This window comes from Sapajus apella, unplaced genomic scaffold (genome assembly GCF_009761245.1).
Source record: "Sapajus apella isolate SASKATOON/1434 unplaced genomic scaffold, GSC_monkey_1.0 scaffold72, whole genome shotgun sequence".
Classification (NCBI taxonomy): Eukaryota; Metazoa; Chordata; class Mammalia; order Primates; family Cebidae; genus Sapajus; species Sapajus apella.
The window spans coordinates 7,692,864-7,705,026 of record NW_022437012.1 but is presented as its reverse complement, the minus strand read 5'-3'; the positions used below and the strand labels follow the sequence as shown (position 1 = coordinate 7,705,026).

Below are 12,163 nucleotides of genomic sequence, written 5' to 3'. Positions count from 1 at the left end.
AAGGTTCCAAAGGAGATAAAACTGTTGGTTCCTGTCTTCCCAGACCGCTAGCTAGTTAGTGAGAAAGTATGTACACACAAAGAGCTATTCAACATATGAATGAAATACAGACTAACTAGTTATTAAGGAAAGTCATCCTACGTAGTGGTTAAGTGTGTGCCCGGCAGTCTGATGGCCTGGGTCCAATCGCAGCTCTATCTATCATTCAATAGTAGTGCAAACCTTATACCTCTTTTATGCCTCAGTTTTCCAATCTATGAACATAAAATAACATTTAATAATATTTAATTAGGTTGCTGGGAAGATTAGACAAAACACATAAAATATAGCACAGTATCTGGCACATAGTAAGCACTTAATAAAAGTTAGCTAATACTATTACAGAAATTAAGTTTATATATGACCATATACATCTGAATGTAAAGACTATAAACAAAAAAGATTATAACTGTATAATAATTTTTGTTGTACTTTCTATACAGTTTATGTTACAAATTTGCTATATGATCTATGCGGTAACTATACCAAGAAAATTATAGTAGATATATAACTGATACTTATTATGTCACCTAAATAATAAGCCAGTAATTAGGATGCCTAGTTATATTGTAAAAGGGCAGGAGCACCCACTTTCTATCTGATGCTAAACACTCACACCTACCCCACTTCTGTGAAGGGAGGCAGATAAACCTGCTTTTCCCAGAAAGTTCTCACCCTCTACCCCACCCCCATCTTCTGAAGCTCATGACTAATTGACAGAGGATTTGCAAGGCCAGCCCTCATGGCTCAAGGCCCAGACATATTACCTGCTCTCGCTCTGCTCCCCGCCCCAGCACCTGCAATGAATTGGGCCAAACCTCAGTTATCCCTGTGTGCTACATAGTTCTCTCCCCTTCTCTGTCTTGCTTCTTTCACTCCAAGTTTTTCCTTCGTCAAACTCCCCGAAATAAACTCACCTACACAAAATCCCCATCTCATATCCTGTTTTAGGGAGCCTAACTGATATGGTTTGGCTCTGTGTCCCCACCCAAATCTCATCTCGAATTGTAATCTCCACACGTTAGGGAGGGACCTGGTGGGAGGTGACCCCATCATGGGGGCAGTTTCCCCCATGCTGTTCCCATGATAGTGAGTTCTAAAGTGTTTTAAAGTGTTTAGCAGTTCCCCCTTCATTCTCTCTCTCTTGCCAGTGTGTAAAACATGCCTTGCTTCCCATTCACCTTACACCATGATTGTCTAAGGCTTCCCCAGCCATGCAGAACTGTGAGCTAATTAAACCTCTTTTGTTTATATATTACCCAGTCTCAGATAGTTCTTTATAGCAGTGTAAAAACAGACTAATACAACAACTTAAGACATCAAGTGATTTTAAAAAAGAAAAAACCACACATACACAGAAAGGACACCTGACCTAAAATGCCTAAATAACATTGCAAAGCTGATCTAATGAAACATCAAAATTTGGCATTACCAAGAACTAAATCTATTTCCCTGAAGTGCTGAGTCTATGAAATCCCACATAAATTAACAACTTTTGACCTAGAGACAAAAGTCCCAATGACTGCACCTATTCCCTAGACTGCCCAGAATCTGGCACCGCACACCTTTCTGTTCTTCCACAAACAGAAGTGCCAACACAATCACTCAGAACTACTCACTGCTCCTTGTTAAGCCTCTGCTCACACTTCTTTGCCTGAAGAGCCCCAACACATCAATCCTAACTTCTCTGAATCCTGTCTATTCTAAAGCCCAGGGCAGGTCAATATTGCTTTATATATCACATCACATATGAACAGGAACAACACAAGCTACATGTCTAATATGCACTCTCCCTAATATGAGTAAATTAAGCAATTTTTCTTGCAAGTTGTCAATGTTTAAATTTTTTAAAAGTCCCACTGACCCAACCACCAACCTGTAACACTCAAAAATTACTAGCATTTCATTCCATTCCAAAAAAATTTTTTATGATTCTCAAATAAAATATTATTAAAATTATCTTTTTTTCTTAAGAGACAGTCTCACTCTGTCACCAGGCTACAGTGCAGTGACACAATCATAGCTCACTGCAGACTCGAACTCCTAGACTCAAGTGACTCTTCCCCCACAGCCTCTCTAGTAGCTGGTAATACAGACACATGCAACCAAACCTGGCTATTAAGCTATAGTTCTTGAATTCTATATTTAAAAGGAATTTAAGCAATCACTGAGCCTTATGGCTTTTCAAACATTTAATTTTGTTAGTCTTTAGGCATAGGTATTTAAACTATTTTTAGTTTAAAAATAGCTTTAAAATAGCCTTAAAAAAAAAAAACAAATTAAATAGAAATGCAGTCTCCCTATGTTGCCCAGGCTGATCTTGAATCCCTGGCTTCAAGCAATCCTCCTACCTCAGCTTCCCAAAGTGCTGGGATCACAGGCGTGAGCCACCACGCCCAGCCATAAGAAAAATCTTTACTACAAATTAAATTCTAATGCAAATTCCTCAACAAAGTAGAGCTGTTCAGTTGGGTGCGGTGGATCACACCTGTTATCCTAGCACTCTAGGAGGCCAAGGTGGGTGGATCACCTAAGGTCAGGAGATCCAGACCAGCCTGACCAACATGAAGAAACCCTATCTCTACTAAAAACACAAAATTAGCCAGGCATGGTGGTACATGCCTGTAATCCCAGCTAGTTGAGAGGCTAAAGCAGGAGAATCACTTGAACCCAGGAGGCGGAGGTTGCGGTGAGCTAAAACTACCTCATTGCACTCCAGCCTGGGCAACGAGAGTGAAACTCTGTATCAAAAAAACAAACAAACAAACCAAAGTACCTCTGTTCCACAGGTGAAACAGCAAAGGAGTCCAAGAACTAGACCCCTACATGCAACTCTACTTCCTTCCAACCATCCAAGGAGCCCACCTATTCCCTAAATCACAGTTTGGAGGCCATTTATCTAGTCCAATTTCCTCATAGTTCAGATGACTATGAGATAAAGTTACAACAGCTGAATTCCAAGTCTCCTGACTCCTTGTAAGCTGCACTTTGAACCCTTACCACTGAGCTTCTTTATCTATTTGTATTCAGATATGTTATGAAAGTTATCTTGTCAATGTGTTCTTCTTTTGCAGTCCTACAGATATCACAAGTTCTTTCCTGAACTGATGTTAGGCAAAGGAAAATTTATAAACCATATCCAGAAACTATAATTGGGTAATTTGAGAATGAATCTATGTTACAAAAGAGTTTGTGTCTTAAAGAAAAAATGCAAATGAAAAGCCTTTACATGGCCCACAATTTTTAATGTAAATAAATATACAGACTGTGACAGCATTAAACATATCATTTGGGGGCAGTCTCCCCAATCCTTTGCTAACTATTCAAAAATGGCAAAATGTAAGATACAGCACGTAAACTCTCACGTGCTTATAATAGCAGAACTTTGTCATAGCAATGAGATAAATATCTGGTTTGTAGGCTGAAGACCTCAATTTGAAAAAACTGTTAGGAGTTTCTTTCTGTCTCACACTGAGGAGATGAGCATTCCCTCATAGGTGTACAACCATGCAGGACAAAGTAAGGAAAACATTGGGATTAGCCTTCACAATCTTTAAACGGCTTTAAAGAATCATATGGAAGGTGAAAAAAAGGCTTCCCTATTCCCTTCAAAAAACAAAAGCAAAACCCTGTGTTAGTCATTTAGAGTAAATAGCCTCACAAGTTAAACATATTCTTACCAAAGAACATTGGAATATCCAACTTGTCTTCTCTGTCTACTTTTCTCTTAATCATAACAATATAGACAGCATAGAGCATGGCTCCAACAAGAGACCAAACGGAACCTGTAAAAATCAACATGATTTAAAGCAACCACTCATTAAGTCATTCAATATACACTTAAAATTCAATAATGTGTCAGATAAAATTGCAAGAATATACAAAAGTGAAAAGATATATAATGATATAAATCACCTTTAGGTTGGTATAAAAATATATAATGAAAAGGTATAGCCCACCCCACCCATGTCTTCTAGGAGTACAGGAAGGAGTTTAATATGTTAACAAATAAATGCGAAAGCATCCACCTCAATGATCTGACCAAAACATATACATAACAATACAACTCAAAAGTAACACTTTTTTTTTAATTCAAGTGCATGTTTTTATTTTACCCTATTCAAACAATCTTGACACCTGGCATTGTCCAACCAAACAAATGCTTCTTTCCATCACTAAGCTGTTGCTTGTATTGTCTTCCTTACCCCCATATATCATTCTTAGTATATACTCCACTACCATTCCCATCTTCAAGGCTCTGTTAAAGTTTTATTTCTTCCACAAAGCATCCTCTTTCTACTCTGCTGTATTTCTATCCTGTCTTCTGTTTTAGACAATACTTACTACTGTCAAGTATGATATTAGTCTAATTCCTAGTAGCTTCATTTTATAAATCTCATATTGTTCCAAATCAACAACTCCTTGAAAACTGCAAACACATAGTTTATATTTTTTAATGTTCCAAAATAGTTAACATAATACAGATCTCACACTACATGAATGATAAATACTGATTCTCTTTATTAACTCTCTCAAAAACATTTAAACCTTTCAAAACAGCTAAATAATGTTCTGCCAAGTGACCATACTCAATATTTATTCAATTACTTAAAAGATGAATGTTTTATTAAATTATTTTTATTTTCAAACTTTTTTAAAAGCTAAGGAAAAGCCTGTCAACAAAATCTTGCACACACATGCCCATAACAAATACATATATTATTTTATATACACAAAGCTGCTCTGGGTAAGAAAGAAGTGAGGAGGTTCAAAGCACAGCTTACTGGGCAGTAGCTAGGAATAGTTTAGAAAGCATTGTTCTACTCAATATACCTCAAGTATCTAAAGAAGTATCCAAAGAGAAATCATTAATCTAGGTTTATTTTTTATTTATTTTTATTTTTTATAGAGATGGAGTCTCATTATGCTGCCTAGACTGGTCTTGAACTCCTGGCCTCAAGTGATCCTCCCACTTTGCACTCCCAAAGCACTGGGATAACAGGCATGAGTCAACATGCTCAGCCCAGCTAGATTCTAATTACTTGTTTTTGTTAAGTCTAAGCAATGGATCAAATCTAAGTGTTCACCACAGCAATAACTGTTTCTGACAAGAATCAAGAATGAATGCCAACATTCATGGGTGAAGATATACCTGCAACAAGAAATTTGTATAGTCTCAAAGTATCCCCCATAAGATATTTACTACTTACAGTAGGTAAAATTAGTAACTTCACACTGGAGTAAGGTAGTTAATTTTAACCAATATCACCTTCATTATATTCTTATCCAAAATGCACAACTTTAACCAAAGAAAATATTGGACAAATGCAAAGTGACGAACATTCTACAAACCAACTAGGTGGTACCCTACAAAAGTGTCAAGATCATAAAAGACAAGAAGACTTAGGAACAGTTCTGCATTTAAAGGAAACATGACAATTAAATGCAATAAGTGATCCTAGATCAGAAAAAAGAACATTAGTGGAAAAAAAATGGCAAAATTAGAAATAGCTTTTTTATAACTGTACAATAGTTATGTAAGTTGATAACATATGAAAAATCTGAGTGAAGGCTATGAGAATTCACTAAACTATTTATGAAAAATTTTTTACATTATTTCCAAAGGAAAAGTTTTAAAAAAAACACGCTGCTAATGCCTACCCTTTGTGCATGTATCTGTGCACATGAGCATGCACATTTACCTTTCTTGTATACTCTAACAAAAAACTTTCTTGAATATTCTAACAGAGAGAATGCAGAGTCATGTACTTACCTATTGTATCTCTTCCAGCAGATTTTTCAGACCCTGACAGGTTTACCAGAACAACACCTCCAATGCTATGAGAATAACAGTCATTAATGAAGAGCAAACATAATGAATTCTGAAAAGGCTAATCATAAAGATAAAAATTATTTATAAGTGATCAAGACTAATCTCAACTTTGGGTAAAACTACTGTCAAATAATTTAGTAATTTCATTAATAATATCTAACAATATTATCAATATAATATAGTGTTATATTTGTATTAACTCATTTAATCCTCACAAAATGTACAATATTATACCTTATAAGGAAGTAATGCTACTGCCATTCCCATTTTACATGTGAAAACTAATACACAAATAGGTAAGGTAACTTGATCAAGATCACATAGCTGAGACTGAAATACAGTCAGTTTTACTCGAGTCCAGTGCTCTTATGTGCTATGCTATCCACTGTCTTTCAATTAGGAACGAATTAACTAACTTGTCATCCCTTTCCAATCTTTCTTTTGGATTATACAAATATATCAAACCCATATAAATCCAGCAATGGTACTACTCTTGCTTATTGGTAAAATCTAAATTAACAGTAAAACTATCCTTATGTGCTTAAACAACTTCACTAATCTCATGATTTTAGTGGATGAAAATAAGAGTGAATTAAGGATGTAAAGATATAAGAGGTCATTCATAAACTCAATTGTTATTTGCTGGGCATCTAATATGAGCAAATCATGGGGTTACAGAAGTGAACAAGATAGATGTGGTTCCTGTCCTCAGGGAACTTACATTGTCTTTATATTTCTATGAATCTTATAAATTGTCACAAGTTTTCAAGTAGATGAAATATTGCTAATTAAAAAAAAAAAAAATTAGCCGAATTCTCTCACCCTGATCAGAAAGACCAGGGTGGCAGTGGGAGAGGAATATGAAAGAAAATATTTTTTCCCTTATGGAAAGATGTCATCACAACTTAAATGTAGTCCTTACATTAAATATTCGTACCTTTCAATTAAAGCATCACAATTTTCTGTAATAATCATTGTTCACATTCAGATTCAGCTATTATTTACTGAGTATCCACAATATATTAGAAATCAGGAATTTTGTTTCCATTTAGATGATGAATTATGATAATGGCTAAATATGGTGAGCACCTGCTGTTTTATATCAGACATTGTTCCAAGCACTTTAGAAGTTCTACTCATTTAATCCTCATAATAATCCTATGAGAGAAATCCTATTATTTGCAATATACAGGCGAGAAAATTGGCACAGAAGCGTAAGGAACTTGCCCAAGATCTCAAAACTAGTAATGACAGAGATGGGATTGGATTCCAAGTTGTTTGGCTTGAGGCCACACTCTTGTCTCCCAACTGATGAAATGAGATTTCTTCGCTTAGATTTCCTTCAAGATTGTTGCTATGTAAAATTCTTTTTATATCCTCAGAAACTGAATCTCTTAGTAAAATGCCAATTCAAAACAAAGTATTAAACAATGTTTAATACATAAGTCTTAAGAACATATACAAAAAATTTCTAAGTAACACTTTCTTTTAAAAAAAAAGCTAAGGTAGTAAATATTTAGGTTTGTGGGCCACATTGCTGCAATTCAACTCTGTCTCTGTAATGCTAAAATGGCCATAGACAATTTGCAAATAAATGAGAGTGGCTGTGTTCCAATAAAATTTTATTTACAAAAACCAGCAGCTGACCCAACAGTTTGCCAACCTCTGTTCTAGATCTACTTTAATGAGGAGTAATGCACTCTGTCAAAATACTTGCAAGTTTAATATTTTATATCCACTTCCTTCTTTATAAAGTCTTTATTAAAATACCATGAAGAAAAGTTATAAATTAGCACATATTTTAAATAAAGTTAAAAAAAAAAAAAACCTTATTTACTTCTCCAGTGCAAATATATTTCCCTAATGAAAAAATTTGCTTGACTTAAAACATTAGCCAACCATGTAAAAGAATAAATCCTTAGTGGCCATAAAGTCAAAAGGATAAATTAGTTGGACCAACCAGCTGCCCATTGGAGCAACCATGGTTAATTTACCCTTATATCTAAAAAAGAATAACATATAAGAATAAGAGCTACGAGTCTTACATGATTGCCCAGTACCAGCCTCTGATAGACACTTCATAGCTATTACCTCTAAACTTTAAAACAAGACTCCAAGGAATAATAGACAATATTATTTTCTCAACTAGGAAACCTCTCAGAGTTTAAGAAAACTGCCCAAGGACAAACAGCAGAGCGCTTATTCGATCCCAGCTTTGATAACCAAGAAACACTACTCTCCATTAAATCATTCTGCTACCTTCTCTGATTTTCTTTCATAAAAATAACAGTTTTATTAAACCAACACATCTTTTTTGAGTACTGTCTATGGGCAAAGCCCCAAGCTAGATCTTTGATGAGACAAATATAAAACAAGGCTTTGACCTTCAAGGGTTTACAATCCAGTAGAAAAGACAACACAAACATACACAAAGTTAAATAAAAATAAAATATTAAAGTATAGTTATCAGCGACACTGACATGCATTAGTGCAAAACTGCCAAATGAATTACACAGAAAACAACTGAAACATCATCTGAGGCTCAGACAATTAGAGAAAACTGAATGTTAGCTTTCTAAGAAAAGTAGAAAAAGGAAAAATAAAAATCAAAACAAAAAGGGGAACTTGCCTTAAGAAAAAGAAATAGAAACTTGGATGATTATGAGGATTAAGCTGCCACATTATGTGTGAATGTCAGTACAATACTTGGTGAGTCTACAGACACATGAATGGGAACCAAAGCAGCCTTGGAGTTTTCCCTCTGGTTACCCTACTCAAGAAGGTTTAGAAACCTAGTGCAGGAAGTGACAGGGCTGAGTAGCATCATGTCCATTTAAAGCTTTCTTTTATCCACATCTTTCTTTGCTCTTATAAGCTATCCTGGTACCACTGTCAGAAATTGTAACATTGTTTTTTAAGCAGAGTAAACTAGCTATCACACTATATTCTTACCTTAAAATTACAGCTAATAGTTTAGAAAGGGTAAATCTATCTCCACTGTTACTTGGAAATACTGCAGCAAGGATTAAGGTAAAAAGTCCTATGAGGAGAAAAGAATTTAATAATGGTACATGAGTTTAAATACTGTCAACATTTTTACTACCTATTTCATGTTTAAATAAGTAAAGTATATGCCTAACTTTTAAATTATTTTTTTCCATTCTTAACTAAGAAAATGACTGCAGTTAAATAATGACTGGAATGAAATGTTCAACATTCATGCATAAAATAGCCTCCAAACTAAACCATGTTTATTTCAACAGTACAGATCAAGTACAGTCCTATTTATTTTAAACTAATAGGAAACTTAAATCTTGTTCAGAGTAACATTCTGACCTCATCATAATCAAGCTATGTTCTAAAGTTATTTTTATAGCTTCAAAAATACTTTTGTCTTCCAGATTTGAAAGGTGATTCAATCTTAAAATGCCTATCATAGGACAAATTATAGTTCTGAAATAAGCGATTACATTTTAGCCAAAGGGTCTAGAAAAAGATCTCTGGAAAGGATGTGTGAAGGGAAAGGCAACTACAAAGAGCCAGCCTATAAAACTGTAATATATTGTTATATTAAAAATACTGTAAAGTATTTGAAGGAACATAAATAGCACAGGCTAAGGTATGAAATTACAGTCATGCTTAACGACAGGGATAAATACAGTGAAAATGTGTGTTGTTAGGCAGTGTCGTCCTTGTGTGACCATCATAGAGCATACTTACACAAACCTAAATGGTATAGCCTACTACACAGCTAGGCTGTATGCTATAGCCTATTGCTCACAGGCTACAACTTGTATAGCCTGTTACTGTATTGAATACTCTAGGCAACTGTAACACAATGGTAAGTATTTGTGTATCCAAACATATCTAAACATAGAAAAGGTGCAGTAAAAATACAGTATTATAATCTTATGGGACCATCATTGTATATGCAGTCTGTTGTTGACTGAAACATCATATGCGGCACCTGACTGTATACAGATTCAAAGGCAATTATAATAGACGAATACATATTAGAACTAATGTAAGAAGCTATAACAAGATAAAAATGTTATATATGTACACACGTATATACTAGTAATATATAATTTATAATGAATAACATTAATAAAAATAATAAGATTTTTAAAGACAAATTTCTTACCAGAAGTTGAAGATAAAATATTAACTATAGCAACTTGTGTGTCTGAAAGTGCTTCTTGATATGACAAATTTGCCAAAAACCACTGAAGAAAAAGAAAACCACAGTGAACCCTAATGAAAGACATGTTTACATCCATCATTACAATTCAGAGTTCCCTTTTTTGTTCTCCTCCTAAATACTGTTCTCACAAGATGTTTTAAAAGCTGCTTTGTATTGAAAAAAATCACAGGCTCCCAAAAAAGATAAATGTTTATAATCATCAGACCTAAGATCCTGCTACCTAATTTCCCTTAAAAATTAACAATAGTTGGCTAACAATTAGCATTCAGGTTTTTTTTTTTTTTTAATGAGGGTAAAATCAAGTATCAAATCAATTTTAAAATTTGCTTTACCTAGGCTAGGCATAGTGGCTCATGCCTGTAATCCCAGCACTTTGGGAGGCTGAGGTGGGTGGATTGCTTGAGCACAGAAAGACCAGCCTGGACAACATAGAAAAATCCCATTCCTACAAAAAAAAAAAAAAAAAAATACAAAAAATAGCCAGGTGTGGTAGTGCAAACCTGTACTCCCAGCTACTTGGGAGACTGAGGTGGGAGAATTATTGAGCCTGGGAGGTTGAGGCTCCATGACTGCCTCACTGCACTTCAGCCTGGGTGACAGAGAGACCATGTCTCCAAAAAAAAAAAAAAAAATTGCTTTATCTAAGTACTGCTGATATTATTCTGTTATCTAAATTATATTTAAATTTGGGAAAATTCTCCAACATTAGAATATGTACAGATGAATACAGCATAATGAGAAATCTATTAAACCAGATGATGTGCATGGATATGGATGAACCTTGCTGGCTAGCTGGATTGAAAAATAAAAGGCTATATTCACTTTGGAAATTTAGAAATGTCCTCAAATTTTATTAATGTCCTAAAAAAATTAATGCCCAAAAAATTGTTAATTTACTGTTTAATTGTGATTGCTTTTCTGAAACTCAGTTTAGAAACACAACCCAAAGAGTTTTCATAAGTTTGGATACAGTGAAGGAAGTTTTCCAGCTATCAGGACTCTTTAAAAAGTAATTCTTCTCTTCCACTTATCTAGGTTAGGATGGAGAATAAGAAATAAGACTTAATTTGATAAAGCCTGGCAGGATGTGTATGTCCAAAGTAAATTAATTTTCACTGATAATTCATCCATTTTTTGTAGATAACACCTTTTAACTATCTGAAACAACACTACTATGAATATTCTAATTCTAGTACATGCCTGCCACCTGGTGTATAAGTACATGAGTGTCACTAAAGCATATACTCAAGAGATGGATTGCTGGGTCAAGCAAAGTAAACTAACTATTAGCCTAATTGTTTTCGGTGTCTCTGTTACTTAACACTGGTTGACTCAAAGCGTTATCCCACTGAATGACTTATCTCTATTAAGAGAGGGGCAACTCTTGGTCTCTCTCAGAGCTTGTGGCTAAGTGGTGTTACACTAGTATTTACATTGCAAAGAAGCAGTAGAGACATATGATTGTTGAACACTATGAGAAGGCAGCAAGTGGTTAACAGCCTAGTAGTCTTCATTCAGTGCATACTGTACTCAAGGCTAATGCCAGAATGAAACTGTAGCAATGTGGTCCTGATTCCATCTGCAATCCTTTGATTTCCTAGATAACTACATTTGCCTATCTAGGTAAAATGAAGTAACAACTGGTGAGATGGGTAATATCAAACATATATGGCAAGAGAACCCACAATCTGCCTGCTGGTGAAGTGCTAGAAAAGAAGCAAATTCTGCCCTTAATCTTATCTGTCAGAGATTTTCTCCATGAACAGATAATGCTCACAGAGTGACTAGCTTTCTTGACCCACTTCTCTATTTTAATACTTAAATATTATGCTCATTTTCCAAACAACCTCACGGGTCCATGCTAATACAAGGTAAAGAAATAAAAACAGATCACTTGGATAAGAAGCAGTCAAAGATCATATGAATTCTTCATTAGCTGTGAACTCTTTCCAGAATGACCTTCTCATTCTTTACCTCTCCCCAAACTCCATTCTCTGGCTCTTGTTTCCATAGCACCCTCATCATAAAAGAGGACCCATCTCAACCATGCTCCAATAAAAATTATCCATACATCTCCCTTCATTATT

General features: G+C 34.9%; 1 protein-coding gene across 1 annotated transcript in view; it reads right to left on the bottom strand.

Annotated features, from left to right (window-relative positions):
* The window catches only part of SLC35F5 (solute carrier family 35 member F5), a 41,176-nt gene that overhangs the window by 11,495 nt on the left and 17,518 nt on the right, over positions 1–12,163 (bottom strand). Inside the window, exons 8-11 of the mRNA XM_032250670.1 lie at positions 10,017–10,098; positions 8,825–8,912; positions 5,813–5,877; positions 3,720–3,824 (exon numbers count right to left, since the gene is read on the bottom strand). Coding sequence (XP_032106561.1) covers positions 3,720–3,824; positions 5,813–5,877; positions 8,825–8,912; positions 10,017–10,098 — 340 coding nt within the window. The remainder of the gene's footprint in view (positions 1–3,719; positions 3,825–5,812; positions 5,878–8,824; positions 8,913–10,016; positions 10,099–12,163) is intronic.